At 46.5% G+C, this 19,593-nt stretch overlaps 1 protein-coding gene across 1 annotated transcript in view; it reads right to left on the minus strand.

Annotated features, from left to right (window-relative positions):
• LOC126235100 (uncharacterized) overlaps positions 1–18,704 on the minus strand; it is a 57,363-nt gene extending 38,659 nt beyond the window's left edge. The window contains exon 1 of the mRNA XM_049943834.1: positions 18,453–18,704. Within this exon, the coding sequence (XP_049799791.1) occupies positions 18,453–18,704 (252 nt within the window). The remainder of the gene's footprint in view (positions 1–18,452) is intronic.
• Positions 18,705–19,593: the final 889 nt, after the last annotated feature.

The raw sequence follows: 19,593 nt of genomic DNA on the forward strand, positions 1-19,593 counted from the left end.
CAAGGACTAATTAAAAGTTAAGTAACAAGCATCTACTTACTTTTCTTCTTATTCATTTATAAGTCTCATGTTCCAGACTTCACGCCCGTCTGCGTTAGCATTGCGTGCCCTATCGGCTACAGCATTGTGTCTAGGCTGTATGGTCTAGACACAACACAATGCATGTGCGAACATTACGGAAGACGAACTACTCGCTGTTGAGAAGAATGTCGTTATACGTATTGCCAAATGCATTGAGGTTGACGGACATCATTTCGAGCATTTATTGCATTAGTGTGGTATTTACAGGTAATCACGCTGTAATAGCATGCGTTCCCAGAAATGATAAGTTCACAAAGGTACATGTATCACATTGGAACAACCGAAATAAAATGTTCCAACGTACCTACGTTCTGTATTTTAATTAAAAATACCAACATGTCACCAACTGTTCGTCTAAGATTGTGAGCCACATGCTTGTGACTATTACAGCGCCATCTATCACAAAGCGAAAAATGGGTCCAACAAAAAAATTCATATTTCTTTACGTACTACACGAATATGTAATAAAAATGGAGGTTCCTATATAAAAAAACCGCAGTTGATATCCATTTGACCTATGGCAGCACCATATAGCGGGCGAACCATAGCGCCATCTGGTTTCCCCCTTCAACCTAGACAAGTTTCGTTCTCTGTAATTTCTTCGTTTGTCGCCTATTTCCTGAGATATTTGGCCCGGTCACGATCAATGGACCACCCTATATATATATACTGGGTGATCAAAAAGTCAGTATATATTTGAAAACTGAATAAATCACGGAGTAATGTAGATAGAGAGGTACAAATTGACACACATGCTTGGAGTGACATGGGGTTTTATTAGAACCAAAAAAATACAAACGTTCAAAAAATGTCCGACAGATGGCGCTTCATCTGATCAGAGTAGGAATAATTGGCATAAGAAAGTAAGACAAACCAAAGATGGTGTTCTTTACAGGAAATGCTCAATATGTCCACCATCATTCCTCAACAATAGCTGTAGTCAATGAATAATGTTGTGAACAGCACTGTAAAGCATTTCCGGAGTTATGGTGAGGCATTGGTGTCGGATGTTGTCTTTCAGCGTCCCTAGAGATGTCGGTCGATCACGATACACTTGCGACTTCAGGTAATCCCAAAGCCAATAATCGCACGGACTGAGGTCTGGGGATCTGGGAGGCCAAGCATGACGAAAGTGGCGGCTGAGCACACGATCATCACGAAACGACGCGCGCAAGAGATCTTTCACGCGTCTAGCAATACTTTTTTTTGTTCTAATAAAACCCCATGTCATTCCAAGCATGTGTGTCAATTTTTACCTCTCTATCTACATTATTCCGTGGTTTATTAAGTTTTCAAATTTAAACTGACCTAAGTTGGAGATTCCCAGGAAACACTAACAGGCGGAAACAGCTATCCGATAGCGAAAGGCGACCTGTTAAGAATACTGGATGAACGAATCCACAGACGTTTTTATGATCTACTACAGATCACTATTGTTACTTCTTACGTCTAGACACAATTGCTTCATTCTACCTTCCTGCCACGTCTCCATATCGTCCTAACTGTTACAATTCCTTAGATCCGACTGGCATAAACACACCACTTCACTGCTATGACTTAGGTCAACGGTGGCGGGTCGCACGTCATTGTACCAGTACACACCACCTACAGTGCGCCAAAGCGAGGTGTGCGCTCTTCTAAGGGGCTGACTAGTATTTTGTTCCGTGAGGTTACTGGTACTGAGCTTCAGTGTAGATTGCTTCCCAGATTAACCCACCCAAAACTTCTACAGTCAATATTCACCGTGCGTCAGAATGAATGAAAATGAATAATAATAATAATAATAATAATAATAATAATAATAATGAAACTTCCTGGCAGATTAAAACTATGTGCCCAACCGAGACTCGAACTCGGGACCTTTGCCTTTCGCGGGCAAGTGCTCTACCATCTTTTTTTTTTTTTTTCAAGGGCTCTACAACTTTTTTATTTTTATTACTTATTTATTTATTTATTGCATTTTGTTCGTTGTTGATCGTTGTGTTTGGTCGTTGCGCACGTTACATGACATCCGTCCAAGTTCGTTTGTTGATCCTTCCACTCAGTTTTTTTTATTACAGAGGTCAACCGGCTCTCTGACCGAACACGCTGAGCTACCGTGCCGGCAGCATCTGAGCTACCGAAGCACGACTCACGCCCGGTACTCACAGCTTTACTTCTGCCAGTATCTCGTCTCCAGTATCTCATTCTGGAATAATAATAATAATATTTATTCAACATCTAATAATCAAATACAATCCCTGGAAATAATACAGTTTCAGGACATCATACAGATTATTTTTCTGAATACGTCAGTTTATAAATTACAAACTAAAGATTTATTTGTATCAATAAATTTTACATTTTGATGCATTTTACATTTGGTAGTAGACAATCACAATATTACAAATATTGTTGTTAACAACATTATATTAGTTGTAGGTTACTTAAAACTATGAGCTTGACATACTTACGAAGCACTTTTCATATAGATATAGTACTCGTCTACGGAATAAAAAGGGTTTTCAATTGGAATTCTTTTTAGGTGATCTTTTAATTTGTTATGAAGGGCTGTGAGACCTTTTGGTAGGGCATTGGCTAGCTTCAGCGCAGCATGAAGTGCTTTTTTTTCATATAAAGCTGTTCTGTGGCTATTTACATGGTGTCTGAACTTTTGCCTTGTGTCGTATTGGTGCAGGTCACAGTTGAAATTTGGATTTATTGTTTTCACGAGCAATATAACTTTCAATATGTATACACCTGTAATGGTAAACACACCTAATTTTGGGAACAGATTCCGACATGATTCTTTAGGTTTGGCACCACAAATAATTCTAATAACTTTTTCTGTAGTATTAATAATGTGTTGAGGTTGGCTTGAGTTGCTGCACCCCATATTTCTACGGCATAGTTTAGATTTGATGAGAACAGGGCATGATAATCAGTTTTTAGAACACCCATACCCTTACAATATTTGCTAATCATATTTGTAGAAAATACATTCTTCGACAGCTTACAGGCTAAGGAATCGATATGCATGTCCCATTTGAGGCTGCCTAGAACTTTGTCCATTTTTCCTTTTTTACAAGACTTCAGCGTACAAAAATGCTGTAAAAGCCGACAGAGAAATATATACGACCTGTTACTTATAGGACTCACGCACTTGTAACGAACAGCAATGTACATTCCATAAAGCACAGTTAAAAAAAAATTCATTAGAAAAATCTTATAACTGCGCCTTCATATTGATTCTTTACATAATCAGCATTCACATTTAAGGATTCATCGTATCCTTTAACAACATTGTAGCCGCCGCATGATAGCACCTAGAAGTTCTACGTCGGAGTCAAAGTGTTGAGAGCCAAGCCACTTTCTCATGTGCATAAAGATGTGGATCTAAGTCGTTGCTGTGGAGATGGTCAAAAACGCCCCATTTCAACAGACGCTAGAGATCTTCCACCCGTCGAGCAGAGTGTGGCCACGTTATTTCAAAATTTATTATGCCTCCTAGTTCCATAACATTCACAAATGAGATCCCTTACGTAAATAGCCATAACCATACTGGCTCATAGTTCTTGTTTTTCCATGGAGGTATGACGCCTCACCACTGACAGCTATTTTGCCCGTAGAAACAATTGTTCGTTGTTTTGTGGTTCTCAGAAGGAAGTTTTGGAATCCAAGGACCACAGAATTTGCAATACCATAATTGTTCACAAATTATATCATGAAAACCCGATATTTGAGATAACGTGAAATGACGGTTTTCAAGAATTTCATTTTTGTGAACGTTCTCTACCAACCAGCTGCTATCTATAGGCGGACTGCCACGGACTATCACCAACATTTGTCCTTTTAATTTTAAACAAACTACGCCATTGGCGCAAAATAACTGCACTCTTAACATACAAGGGGGCCAACGGCCTTGGCACAGTGATAACAACGGTTGCCGCAGACCACCGAAGTTGAGCGCTGTCGGGTTTGGCCTGCACGTGGATGGGTGACCGCCCGGGTCTGACGAGCGCTGTTGGCAAGGGGGTGCGCTCAGACGTCGTCAGGCCAATTGAGAAGCTGCTTGATGGAAAAGTAGCGGCTCCAGTCAAAAACTGACAACGGTCGGTAGAGCGGTGTGCTGACCACACGTCCCTCCATATCCGCATCCAGCGAAGCCTATCGGCTCAAGATGACATTGCGGCCTGCCAGTACCGTTGGACTTCCCGAGGCCTGTTCGGACCGCGTAACATTTAAGACACATACAGCACAAAATTTGTTTAAAACCGTACTACAGAGCGGATTTCAATCTTCATGAAATTTTCGATTGCAAATCTCATACTGAACGGCACTTGTAGGCAGATGAGAGGCAACTGAGCTTTTTGGCTATCACAGTTCTAAGTCAACTCACCGTCTGCACGCTGAAGTCTAGTAAAAAAGGAAAAATGGACAAAGTTCTTGGGAATTACAATCCAGGGCAGCCTCAAATGGGACATGCATATCGATTCCTTAGCCTGTAAGCTGTCGAAGAATGTATTTGCTACAAATATGATTAGCAAATATTGTAAGGGTATGGGAGTTCTAAAAACTGATTATCATGCCCTGTTCTCATCAAATCTAAACTATGCCGTAGAAATATGGGGTGCAACAACCCAAGCCACCCTCAACACATTATTAATACTACAGAAAAAGTTATTAGAATTATTTGTGGTGCCAAACCTAAAGAATCATGTCGGAATCTGTTCCCAAAATTAGGTGTGTTTACCATTACAGGTGTATACATATTAAAAGTTATATTGCTCTTGACAACAATAAATCCAAATTTCAACTGTGACCTGCACCAATACGATACAAGGCAAAAGTTCAGACACCATGTAAATAGCCACAGAACAGCTTTATATGAAAAAAAGCACTTCATGCTGCGCTGAAGCTAGCCAATGTCCTACCAAAAAGTCTCACAGCCCTTCCTAACAAATTAAAAGATCAGCTAAAAGGAATTCTAATTGAAAACCCTTTTTCTTCCCTGGACGAGTACTATATCTATATGAAAAGTGCTTCGTAAGTATGTCAAGCTCATAGTTTTAAGTAACCTACAACTAATATAATGTTGTTAACAACAATATTTGTAATATTGTGATTGTCTACTACCAAATGTAAAATGCATCAAAATGTAAAATTTATTGATACAAATAAATCTTTAGTTTGTAATTTATAAACTGACGTATTCAGAAAAATAATCTGTATGATGTCCTGAAACTGTATTATTTCCAGGGATTGTATTTGATTATTGGATGTTGAATAAATATTATTATTATTATTCCAGAATGAGATACTGGAGACGAGATACTGGCAGAAGTAAAGCTGTGAGTACCGGGCGTGAGTCGTGCTTCGGTAGCTCAGATGCTGCCGGCACGGTAGCTCAGCGTGTTCGGTCAGAGAGCCGGTTGACCTCTGTAATAAAAAAAACTAAGTGGAAGGATCAACAAACGAACTTGAACGGATGTCATGTAACGTGCGCAACGACCAAACACAACGATCAACAACGAACAAAATGCAATAAATAAATAAATAATAAAAATAAAAAAAGTAGTAGGGCCCTTGAAAAAAAAAAAAAAAGATGGTAGAGCACTTGCCCGCGAAAGGCAAAGGTCCCGAGTTCGAGTCTCGGTCGGGCACTTAGTTTTAATCTGCCAGGAAGTTTCATTATTATTATTATTATTATTATTCATTTTCATTCATTCTGACGCACAGTGAATATTGACTGTCGAAGCTTTGGGTGGGTTAATCTGGGAAGCAATCTATACTGAAGCTCAGTACCAGTAACCTCACGGAACAAAATACTAGTCAGCCCCTTAGAAGAGCGCACACCTCGCTTTGGCGCGCTGTAGGTGATGTGGACTGGTACAATGACGTGCGACCCGCCACCGTTGACCTAAGTCATAGCAGTGAAGTGGTGTGTTTATGCCAGTCGGATCTAAGGAATTGTAACAGTAAGTTAGGACGATATGGAGACGTGGCAGGAAGGTAGAATGAAGCAATTGTGTCTATACGTAAAAAGTAACAATAGTGATCTGTAGTAGATCATAAAAACGTCTGTGGATTCGTTCATCCAGTATTCTTAACAGGTCTCCTTTCGCTATCGGATAGCTGTTTCCGCCTGTAAGTGTTTCCTGGGAATCTCCAACTTATATTCAGATACTGTTATTACATGAGTGGTGTCTGTTCTTTCGTACACAACACAGTCATGATTCCGCTGATATATATATATATATATATATATATATATATATATATATATATATATATATATATATATACCGGGTGATCAAAAAGTCAGTTTAAATTTGAAAACTTAATAAACCACGGAATAATGTAGATTGAGAGGGTTGCTGGCCCTCAGGTGCTACTTTGGCTCCGGCATAACACCCCTCCCCCCCTTGGAAAAGCTGGTGCGGCACAGGCGATCGCGAGGGAGAGAGTATTAATATAGCCCAGTGCCATAGGCTGATCTGCAGCTGAGTCCTTCTGATGGAGGCAGTGGAACCCAGCCGCTGGAGAGTAGGGCGCCGCCTTCCGCGCGAGGCGGCTGGAATGCCGAAGCAGTGGTGGTTGCGAGGCGATGTCGTGCTGGGAAAGCGGCATGGGGACGTCTGTGTCGTCGAAACGAGGCGGCGCCGAAGAGGGGCCGGCAAGTGGGTTCAGGCGAAGGTCCCGGAACTACCCCAGGTCTGGAGTATGCGGCGGCGCAGGGCTAGCAGCTGGCGTCTGCTGGCTATCTCCAGGAAGATCATCCACCAACTGGAGAGGGCATTAACATAGGCCCCAAGGTTGGGGCTGGCGATGGTAGAGAGAGGGGAGCCAGTGTTTGGGGCTGTGGCTGCTCGAGGAAATGAGGAGACAGTTGGTTGCAGTGACACGAAACCACCCTGTTGTCCAGGCGTACGTCGAACAATTGTCGACCACGGGGCCTGATAACGACCCCCAGAAGCCAGCTGGGCCAGGGCCCGAAACTGTGAGCCCACACCTTGGAGCCTGATGAATATCGGGAAGCACCAGGCAGGGTGCAAGGTCCAACCTGCAGCAGGAGGAGAGGGAGTAGAGTCTGAGGCTGGCGACCAAGGAGCGGTTTGACTGGACTCTTGTCACCCACCAGAGTGGCCCTGCAGGTACTGTAAAATAATGTAAGAACTTCTTCCTGAGAACAGTCCTCCATCCTCCATGTACTTCTTCATCTGAGTTTTAAAAGTGCGAACAAGGCCATGGAGGAGCACCCCATTGACAGTCACCAGTTGATGGTGGATGGAGAAGAAGAATCAGCCTGGGCGTGAGGTGGAGGAAGCATCAGCCAGCCGCAGAGAACATAGCGCGCACCAGTTGTAGGTGCGGATCTACAGTCGTCGCTGCGGCCACCCACTCAGCCATGACTGGGAATGCATCTAACGCATCCTGTATGTCGTCATGAAAAATTAGGAGGTCCAACGAATCGAATGCTGAATCCTGGCCGGAGGGGAGCTGAGGTAAGGTATTGGCATTGGCATGCTGGGAGGTGGGCCGGAAATGGATGGTGTACTTAAAACGTGAAAGGAATAGGGCCCATCTCTGCTGGTGGTGGGAAGTCTTTGTGGGTAACTGGGCTGATGGGGAAAATAAGGGCACGAGGGGCTTAAGGTCAGTGATTAAGTGAAAAGACGTACCATACAGGGATGGCAGGAATTTGGTACCGGCAAACACGATGGCTAGGGCCTCCTTCTCAATTTGGGAATATTTTCAGTGGGCATCTGTAAGGGATTTAGATATGTACACCACCAGGCGTTCTAATCCATCCAGTAGACGGTGCGAAAGGACAGCCCCAACACCATAGTCTGAGGTATTCGTAGCCAAGAGGAGAGGAAAAGATATGTTATATGGCATGAGACACACCGCAGAGCGCAACCTCCGCTTTAAGGTTTGGAAAGCTGATTCACAAGCCAGGGACCAATGAAAAGGCACGTTCTTTCGGCATAGGTAATGGAGGGGCGCCGATGTGGGCGGCGGAGGGAATGAACTTCCGATAGTAAGCAATTTTACTCAGGAAAGACCGCAATTGGTGGACTTCACGTGGACGAGGAAGGACCATTATAGCGGCGATGTGGGAGGAGGTAGGCGATATGCCATCGCAGGAAATGATGCGACCGAGGTATGAGATAGCAGGTTGCATTTTAGGCCCGCAGTCTGCAGGCATAGGAACAATTGTCACAGATGACTGAGATGTTCAAAAAAATGGTTCAAATGGCTCTGAGCACTATGGGACTCAACTGCTGTGGTCATCAGTCCCCTAGAACTTAGAACTACTTAAACCTAACTAACCTAAGGACATCACACACATCCATGCCCGAGGCAGGATTCGAACCTGCGACCGTAGCAGTCGCACGGTTCCGGACTGCGCGCCTAGAACCGCGAGACCACCGCGGCCGGCGACTGAGATGTTCATCAGTGGTATGGCCGGTGACAACGATGTCGTCTAGGTAGTTTATACAACCTATCACATCGTGCAAAAGCTGCTAATGCTGAAAGATGGCCGGTGCACTAGTGATGCCATAGTCTGCATGAGGCAATTCAACCGGAACAGCCCAAACTGTGTGTTGAGGACGGCCAAGTGAGTAGAAGGCTCATTGAAAGGTATTTGGAGGTAGCCCTTGGCAAGATTGATCTTCGAAAAAAATTGACCCCCTGAGAGCTTGGAGAACAGGTCCTCGAGACGCAGGAGGGGATAAGTCTTCAACCTATATCTGAGGGTTAAGTGTAGCCTTGAAGTCGCCACAAACTCGCAGACACCCATCTGGTCTCTTTAGGACGACCAAGGGTGTCGCCCACTAACTGTAACGGACAGGAGTGACGACTCCGTCGACTCCCTTCATGGTGAAACAGTCCATTTCTTGTTGAAGAGGCTACTGGAGGGCGTGGGGAACCTGCTGCACACGGAAATACTTGGGGCAAGCAGACGGTTTCAGCTGGAGCGATGCATGAAAATCTTGAGCACAGCTGACGCCCGGCGAGAAGAGGTCCTGGAATTCCACGCACAAGGTATCTACTGCCGGAAACGGAACTTAGGAAGACACCAGATGAACACTGTCGTCGATGGCGAAGCCAAAGGCCCAGAAGGCATCAAACCCAAAGAGATCCACCGTGGCCGCATTGTTGACAACAAGGAAGGTAACTTTCCGGCGAACCGATTTATACAGGACGTAAGCCGTGAAATGACCCAACAGGGCGATTGCTTGCTTATTATAAGTAAGGAGGCGCCAAGGTTTGGGCGCCAGGGAGGGGGGGGGGGGGGTGGAGCAATCTTCGCATAAGAGGAATAGTTGATCAGTGATACCGCTGCTCCAGTACCCACCTGCATCTGCAACGGCCGACCGGTGACCTAAACGTCGATCATCAACTTGGAAGATCCTGAAGACTGCACCTGGTTGCTATCCATGGGTATAGGCCCCCGACAGTCATTGGCCGGGTGAGGAGGGGGCTGCCGAGATCGGCAGACTGAACTGACATGTCCGTTAAGGTTACACACTGCACAATATGCCCACCTGTCAGGGCAGTCTCCCCGTGCATGGTTCTTAAAGCATCCTGGACAGGACGGCAGGGGGCTGGCGAGGGCGCCTCCGTGCACCGACAGTCTGCGCCGGACCCGTGGAGCCGTTGGAGGGCGCGAATTCCTGGACAGGGCGGCTGCCCTGTCGACGCTGTGCAGAACAGGGCGGTCGGCGCCGGTCATCGGAACGGACGGTGGCAACGTCTTCGATCTCCGCCAGCGACGCGACGGGCTCCGAGGCGTCGTGGTCGCGGAGGGCCGCCACTTCTGCCCAAGATTCCGAACGCTTGTCGGCCGCCGTAGTGACTTCGTACTCCAATGCTAGATCAATGATCTGGTCCAGAGTGGGATCGTCGAGTCTGAGGGCGTCGCCCCGGAAAGCGACGTCAGTGGCAGCCTGGATGAGGATTCTTTGGAGACTCGTATGTTGCAGTGACATTTCCGGCTGAGACCTTGCAGTTCCACTGTCCACTGTCGATAGGATTGGCCAGCCTTCCTGCGACACTGGTAAAATTCGACACAGGCAGCCAACATGTGGAACCGTCGTGGGTAGTAAGCAGTGAGAACCTCACAAATATTGGAGAAAGTCAAAGAATCCGGAGGTTGAGGTTGGAGTTTCGTCAAGAGAACATACACTTTGGACTGGTTCCAGGACAAAAAGTAGGAATGACGAGCAGCCTCTTGGACAACCTGGTGGATTTGAAAATGCTGCTGGAGCCGCTTCTCGTATGTTTCCCAGTCTTCAGCATCCTCGTTGAAAGCGGAAAACGGCGGGGGCGGCGGAACGGACGGTTTTGCAAGAGTTCCGTAAATAAACGTTCCTGTGTATCCTGAGATTTCTTGCAGAACTGTTTAAAACCTTGTAGTAAGTACTGCACACTTTGCACCAGCTGCTGAAGTACAACTTCCGCCATGAGGAAGACACATGCAGGCACCAACTCGTCGCTACTTGTGTAGTGATTGACAATCCGCAATTTTTCACAAACACAACTTTTATTTATATACGTTTACAAGGTTGATGACTTCTAAATTTTCCACGAAGGTTCGTGGTAACACACACACACACACACACACACACACACACACACACACACACACAAAAACATTAGTAAAAGTCCAGTTCAGAGACGAAGACGTAATCTTCAACGGTCGAAGTCCACGAGGTCGGCATCCAGAGTGAACTGAACTTCGGGACTAGTTCTAGCCCCTAAATAGCTGTCTCCAGCCAATCAGGTTGTGATGTAGTGATACTTCCTGTAGGCTGTGGCTAGAGCTCCCCCTGCAGGATGTAGCTCTCGGAATGACTGTTTCCATTATCTTGCATGTAAATAGCTGGTGTTTAACATGTTGCTTTTGGTACGTCTTGGACATAGACAACCCCGTCCTCTGTTGTGTAATATGGGTTGCCGGCCCTCAGGGGCTACCTTGGCTCTGGCATAACAACCACCTCGACATCTTCTTACATAGCCGCGTCATTTCCGTACCGAGAAATGTACGACAGTGACTGATATGCTGGACTCACATTCAGAAGGCGTGAAATTCAAATCCCCATATCGGCCTACACATCTGGATGTAGACTAGCCGAACTACCGTACATGTTTCCATTGGTCAGTAGTCCATGTTTTGTATCGTTGAAGCTTGAGCCAGCTTCTCCTTTCCACTCAGCTGGTTTGTAAGTGGTGTGCCAACAGAACCTCTGCATAAAAACGTGTTTTACGCGTTTTAGGTGGAAAATTTTCCGTTGGCACTGTGTGATACAGCACACATTAACCTCGTGTTAGTGTCTTACTCGTTAGAGGTAACGGACATAACAAGTTTCTTCAATGTCCACCACTCTCTACGAAAAACTTAACGTTAAGTCTATGTTTGGTGTTGTGTTTTTCAGATGATTGCTTATGTTGTAACGTAATTGTACATAAAAGCGATTCATTTACGTTAACTTCCTCCATACCCTCCTTGCCCCATAGAGACGCTCGGTGTTCGACAGGAGTGCACAGAATCTTGACCTTTTAATGTAGCTTTATTCTACATGGTACAGTCACATTAATGTGACCACCTATCAAAAGCCTGAACAGCCACCTTTCGCCGTGTGAACGTGCAGGAAGGGGACAATGAGGTCCTGGAAGGTACCGGCAGGGATGTGGGGCCATTCCGACTCCAGCGCCGTGGCCAGCTGTGCAGTGTTCAGCAGTTGAGGATGCATGACTCAAACACCCCGATCGAGGTGAACCCACAGAGTCTCGACTGGATTTTAATTCGAGAGGTTTGACGGCGAGGGGAGTACGATAAACTCATCCTGGAGCTCTTCAAATCACGCACGTACATGGCGAGCTGTGTGACACGTTGCATTGTCCTGCTGGTAGGTATCATCGTGCAGAGGATTGGTTGGTTGGTTTGGGGACCAAACTACAGGGCTTCAGACCCTCGTGTAAACGAAAAACAAATTGCATTTAGGAGAGGACATAGTCCCCAAAGATAGATGAATACTTGTATTGATCAATTGTGTCTTCCAGAATGATGAGAGGCCCAGTGAATGCCACGAATGTTCCCTCTTCCTGCCTGAAGCCTTCCGACGATTGTTACAGCGCCGCACACGCCAGAGAACAACCGTCTGATGGAGCATAAAAACTGATTCACCAGGCGAGCCCATCTGTCACCATTCAGTGAGTGTCCAGTTGTGGTATTGGCGTGCAAATTCCATCCTTCGTCGCCGATGAACAGCAGTCAGCATGGGTGCGTGAAACAGGAGCCTGCTGCAGAGGCCTGTAAGCAGTAACTTTCGCTGAACGGTCACTGAGGAGACAATGTTCGTAGCCCCTTGTTTCACCTGGGCTGTCAATTGCTCAGTAGTTGCACGTCTGTTCGTTCCGTACACATCTCTGGTGCCGCCGTTCACCCCTGTCATCTATGGCTCGTGGTTCACCACAGTTGCCTCGGCGCCGGTTTTGATAGCGCCGTTTTGCCATGCACGGTGTACTTTACCACGGCGGCAGGCAAACACTTTACAGACTTAGCCGTTTCGGAAATGCTTCCACCCTTAGCCCGAAAGCCAATGAACATGCCCTTCTGGAAGTCAGGTAAATCGCTCCTTTTTCGGGGGAAATGTCTGCACTGTTTTCTTCGTCTCTACAGACACACTTTATATATCCTCCACTGTTAGTGCTGCCACCAGCAGTCTGTGAGTGGTTATTGCAGGTTGACGTCGAACGTAGGCAGCGTTCAAATTAACGTGACTGGACCGTGTATAAGCAGCGATGAAGTAATGTAAACATTTGAACTTCCGGTGGAGAGTGACGTCGATACGGAGTCAATAGATACAACACTGGCCATTAAAACTGGAACAACATGCTTGGGTACAGAAATGAAATGAAATGTCGTGTGACGAGGGCCTCCCGTCAGGTAGACCGTTCGCCTGGTGCAAGTCTATCGATTTGACGCCACTTAGGCGACTTGCGCGGCGATGGGGATGAAATGATGATGATTAGGACAACACAACACCCAGTCCCTGAGCGGAGAAAATCTCCGACCCAGCCGGGAATCGAACCCGGGACCTTTGGATTGACAGTCTGTCGCGCTGACCACTCAGCTACCGGGGTCGGACTTGGGTACAGAAGTGAGTAGCATTTGAGCACAACCACGCAGAGTAGTTAGGTGAATCTACAGAGTGGCTATAATTAAACTTTGACTACTTGAGAGGGCCGTCATGAAAATTAAAATTATTTCGTTGCCAACGTCTTCTTTTGTACAGATTTGCTTGTGAGTAATTTAGAACTGGCGTGTACATAGGTATTAGAAGTGAGGTACGCGTTGGTCCAATTGTTCTCATTTTTAGCTCTTTAATAGCTTCTTCTGTAGGAGTTTCACGGCAGATAAAGCATTTAATTTTAGGACGTACAGTGTGTGATGCGTTAGATCATTGAGATGCCATAGATACTAATGAAGGCGCAGAGCTTTTAAAGAGAGTTGTACGAGTACATCAGATGTCAAAAGAGCTGGAAAAGTCAAAGCAAGATATTCAGAGAGTGGGGCTCGATTTCGAAGAGTCCCAGGGAAACTGTCATCAACTGTGGGGGGGGGGGAGTCTAGGCACTGGGAACTACATTTGACCAGTGTGAGGAAACAAACAGGGAACGAGAAACACTTTGTAGTAGATATCAAATAGAAAATGAAAAGCTAGTTGACCCAATGGAGCAGTTACAAAGGCAGCGTGATTGCAAGGGTACACAGCTCTCAAAACTGCAAGCACAGAAGCAAGAGTTGATGAAGAGGAAAAGAAACTGGAACAAAGGAATGATGATCTGGAAAGAGTTACTTGTTCACTTCCCCAAATTCCCACGTGTCGCTATACCCAGTAGAATTTCACTAGGTTCCCTCACTGTTGTAGGACCTACAGTTGATTGTTTATTAACTGGGTGAAGTCTTTAGCGCTAGTACTGAACTTTTATGAGGCGAGTGTCAATAAAGGCCACAAAATTATTAAAACGTGAACTGCGAAGGAAAACATAAAAACCACCCTTAAATCATGCACACGAACTCGCCAACACATACAAAACAATGAAAATCACGATGTCAGATCTAAAACTTACAGAAAAAAGGAAAATGCAGTGGAAAGAATTAAAATAATATCGCAGATGGCTGTGGCTGGCTGATCGCAGGAATAAAAGTTATGACGCAGTTAATGTACAACACACTGGAAACTCCAACTTCAAAAAAATTTAAATGCTTTACCTCACTTACATAAGTACGTAGGCATTCACACCGGTGTACAACACACTGGAAACTCCAACTTCAAAAAAATTTAAATGCTTTACCTCACTTACATAAGTACGTAGGCATTCACACCGGTGTCCTCTTGAATAAAATAATTTTGGGTGTTAGGCTGAGTCACTATAAATCACTGAATTGCCGACGTTTCGGGTGACTTTGTAGCCGTCCTCTTCAGCGCGGTTAACTGTTTTATAACGACCTGCCTAATATCCAAAATGATTTTATTCAAAACTTTGCCACACTTGTCTTGTCACCAGGTACAACATGGGCAGACCCCGATCTCTATTTGTTTCTGCCCACCAATCACAATATCAACTGAGCTGACAAAAGTCATGGAATACCTCTTAATATTGTGTCGGATATCATTTTCTCCGACGTACTTCATCAACTCGACATGACATGCACTCAATAATTCGTTGGATGTCCTCTGCAGAAATGTAGAGTCATGTTGCTCTATAGCCGTCCATAGTGGTGAAAGTGTTACCGATGCAGAAATTTGTGCACGAACTGATCTCTCGATTATGTCCCATAAATGTTCGATGTGTGGCCAGATCATTCGCTCAAATTGTCCATAAAGGTTTTCAAACCAATCGCAAAGAGCTGTGGCGCCGTGACATGGCGAATTGTCAGCCACAAAAAATCCATCGATATTTAGGAACATGAAGTCCATGAGCGACTGCAGGTGGTCTCCAAATAGCCGGTCATAACCATTTCCAGTCAATGAGCGGTTTAAGTGGACCACAGGACCAGTCCGTCCCATGTAAACCCAGCCTACAGCGTTATGGAGCCACGTCCAGCATGCCCAGTGCCTTGTTGACAGCTTTGGTCCATGGCTTCGTGTGGTCTGCGCCACCATCAGCTCTTACCAACTGAAATTGTTATTCACGTCACCTGGCCACAGATTTCCAGTCGACTGGTGTCCAACCGATATGGTCAGAAGCCCAGGGGAGGCGTCACAGGCGAGGCCCTGCTGTTATGGAAAGCACTAGTGTACGTCGTCTGCTGCCATAGTCCGTCAACGCCAAATTTCGCTGCACTGTACTGACGGATACGTCCGTCGTACGTCCCACATTGATTTCTGCAGTTATATCAGGCGGTGTCGTTTGTCTGTTATCAGTGGCAACTCTACGCAAACGCCGCTCCTCTCAGTCGTCGGTGAGACGTAATGCCTGAAATTTGTTATTCTCTGCATACTGTTGACACTGTGGATCCCGAAATATTGAATTTCCTAACGATTTCCAAAATAGAATGTCCTATGCGTCTAGCTCCCATGTTCAAAATCTGTTAATTCCCGTCGTGCGGTCACAATCACGTCATAAACCTTAACACATGAATCACCTGAGTACAAATTACAGCTTCACCAATGCACTGCCCTTTTATACCTTGTTTATGCGATACCACCGCCTTCTTTATATGTGCATATCGCTATCCCATGATTTTTTTGTCATCTCGGTGTAAAACGCTCTCAGTTATAACGTGGCGTACAGTGATTTGCACGGCACAGGCATCACAGACTTAGGATTTCTCTCGCCAGTGTGGGAAGGTACGTGTTAGGATACGGTGGCCAGTTCGGAGGCAGGCCAGGCCCACTTAATCTCGCCGGAGTAACCGGCACGTTGAACGCCGCGGCGGACAGTTGCTTCACTGACCGTAGCTTGTAGTCCCTCACTGCCAGCCACTAGTCGTCCCACAATTGCACGGATCTCGATTCACCAGCGAAATGGCTCTCTGCAGGGAAATGGCAGATTGTGTCTCGTCATGTCCCCTGCAGGCGTTGTTGACGGCTCGTTCTGCCTGTTCTGCTCCCCAAACCTCGAAGTGCCCCAGTATACAGGAGTACCTGCTTCTGCGCAGCTGTAGGATGTACACTTGGTCATATGTTCACAAACCGCAAGTGGAAGTATAACGAACCGAAAATGTTTTCCTTAGGTTGATAGTAACCACCTATTGTAGGATTAAATGTAATATAGATACAATGCAACATCGGTGGAGCCCTGTATTAAGCAAACGTGACTCGCACCGCTAGTTTTACTCATACAGCTAACTAGCTGTCACAAACAGGAAAGCCGAACAAAGACACAAACAAATCCCACACAACTAAACATAACGAGCGGCCGATTTTATAATCGAATTGACCTCTCAGATTGCAACTTGGGATGATAGAGGTACGGTATCACTGCAGCTGGTCCCGGAAATATCTTCGGGGACCAGCTGTAATGGTGAAACCTCTGCACTAACGCTTCCCAACTATCACGCATGAACTGTCGCTATTGGCACAAATCCGTCGGTAGCCCTATTATCGCCCAGACTATCACAGAGGGATTTTTCCCATGGTGCTTGTGGCAATTTCATCCCTCTGCCCTTGAAACCGCTACCCTTCAATTGCTTTCCGTCTACTGTCTCTTCAGTGGCACCGTATTGGTGAATGATCGCACGCAGACGTATGGACATCACAGATCTGCATCCTGTTACTTCTCTTTTTGAAAACTGACAATTTTGTTACAGGTGACACAATAACTTTTCTGTTGGCTACCATGCAGGTGTAGGCATGAAAGTGGTCCAATTCCTCGGTCATGTATTAACTGGACCATATTTTCTAATGGGTACCCATGGTGAGGAACGTGTCAAAGTAAATCTTGAACTACAATGAAGTGAGAAAAGTCATTGGATATCGATATGCACAATTACAGATGGCGGTATAAAAGGGCAGTGTATTGATGGAGCTGTCATTTTCACTCAGGCGGATCATATGAAAAGGTATCCGACGTGGTTATGGTCGCTGGACGCAAATGAAAGGGCTTTGAACGCGGAATAACAGTTGGAGCTAGACGCATGGGACATTCCATTTTGAAAGTCGTTGTGGAATTCAGTATTCCGAGATCCACATTGTCATGAGTGTTACGAAAATACAAAATTTCTGGCATCACCTCTTATCACGGACAACGCAGTGGTCAACGGCCTTCACTTAACGAGCGAGAGCTGCGGCATTTGCATACAGTTGTCAGTACTACCAGACAAGAAAAAAAATGCAAATGTGTGTGAAATCTTATGGGATTTAACTGCTAAGGTCATTAGTCCCTAAGCTTACATACTACTTAAGCTAAATTATCCTAAGGACAAACACACACACCCATGCCCGAGGGAGGACTCGAACCTCCATCGGGACCAGCCGCACAGTTCATGACTGAAGCGCCTCAGACCGATCGGCTAATCCCGTGCGGCACCAGACAAGAAACACTGCGTGAAATAACCCCAGAAATCAATGTGGGACGTACGACGGACGTATCCATTAGGACAATGCAGCAAAATCTGACGTCAGTGGCTTATGGTAGCAGACGACTGATGCACGTGCCTTTGCTAACAACAAGACATCGCCTGCAGCGTCTCTCCTGGGCTCGAGACCATATCTGTTGAACCCTAGACGACTGCAAAACCGTGGCCTGCTCAGATGAGTCCCAATTTCAGCTATTAAGAGCCAACGGTAGGGTTGGAGTGCGGCGGAGACCCCACGAAGCCACGGACCCAATTTGTCAACAAGGCACTGTGCAAGGCAGAGGTGGCTCCATAATGATGTGGGCCGTGTTTGCATGGAATGGAGTGGGTTCTCTGCTGCAACTGAACTGATCATTGACTGGAAATGGTTATAAGTGGAGACAATCTGTATCCATTCGTGGAGTTCATGTTCCCAAACAAGGATGTAATTTTCTCTGGGCCACAGTTCTTGGCGATTGGTTTGAAGAACAATCTGGCCAATTCGAGAGGATGATTTGGCCATCCAGAACGCCCGACATGAATCCAGTCGAACATTTATGGGACAGTTCATACACAAGACTCTGCACCTGCAACACTTTCGCAATTACGGACGGCGATAGAGGCAGCACGGCTCAGTATTTTTGAAGAGACTTCCAACGACTTGTTGAGTCCATGCCACGTCGAGCTGCTGCACTGCGCTGGGCAAAGCGAGGCCTGACGCCCTATTGGGAGGTGTCCCAGGACTTTTGTCGCCTCAGTGTTCTGCCTCGGACGGTGTCCGCTGGCTGTGGCTCGGACGGTGACTCGGGCGTACCTTGTTGCTGGGCGCGTCGTCGGGGTCTGGCTGCGACGGCGGCCCGCCGCCCCCGGGCGGCCCGCCCTGGCCCGACACGACGGCCACGACCGCCACCAGGAGCGCCACGGTCGCGCCGAGCGCCGCCGCCCTGCACGCTGTGTCCGCCGGCATGGTGGCTGCTCGCGCCACCCGCGCGCCGCTTTTAAAGCCGCCACTAAGCGCTTCCTGGTGTCGCGTGCCGCCCTGATACCGCCGCCCTAATCGCCGCATCTTAGTGCTGCGCCCTGCTATTCAGCGCAGCGCATCCGCAGCCCTCGGCCGACACGCGAACTGCACATCGCCAAGATACACTGCACTGATTTCGCTCAAATAGCCTTGTGACACACGGTTTATGGGTGGCTACATCGAGTGAATTGCCTCCATTGAGTTTCACAGTGGGGCAGGAAAGTAATACGAGGCGAAGGGAAAAGTTATCGTCCTGTAGGCGAGAAATGGGCTTATTTTTCGACGGTGTACTCAGTTACGAAGAGTAATCGCCCATTTTTAATTACACGCCCCGATAACCGTTTTTGGGAGGGTGCGCCAGTCCCATTACGGACGAGGGCCGGTGGGCCAAACAGCATGGTTGTGCTTTTTAGGCGGTTTCCCACAACCGACTAGATAAATACCGGACTGGTACCGAATTCCCGCGCAGTGGCCGAGAGATTCTAAGCGCTTCAGTCCGGAACGCGCGACTGCTACGGTCGCAGGTTCGAATCCTGCCTCGGGCATGGATGTGTGTGATGTCCTTAGGTTAGTTAGGTTTAACTAGTTCTAAGTTCTACGGGACTGATGACATCTGATGTTAAGTTCCATAGTGCTCAGAACCATTTTTCAACCGATTTCCCGCCTCAGTTACTGGTCTGATACAGCTCTCCATGCTACTCTAGCCTGTGCAAGCTTCTTCATCTCCCAGTACTTACTGCAACCTACATCCTTCTGAATCTGTTTAGTGTATTCATCTTTTGGTCTCCCTCTGCGATTTTTACCCTCCACGCTGCCCTCCAATACTAAATTGGTGATCCCTTGATGCCTCAGAACATGTCCTACCAACCGATGCCTTCTTCTAATCAAGTTGTGCCACAAGCTCCTCTTCTCCCCAATTCTATCCAATACCTCC

Source organism: Schistocerca nitens, chromosome 2 (genome assembly GCF_023898315.1).
Source record: "Schistocerca nitens isolate TAMUIC-IGC-003100 chromosome 2, iqSchNite1.1, whole genome shotgun sequence".
In the NCBI taxonomy this organism is placed as follows: domain Eukaryota; kingdom Metazoa; phylum Arthropoda; class Insecta; order Orthoptera; family Acrididae; genus Schistocerca; species Schistocerca nitens.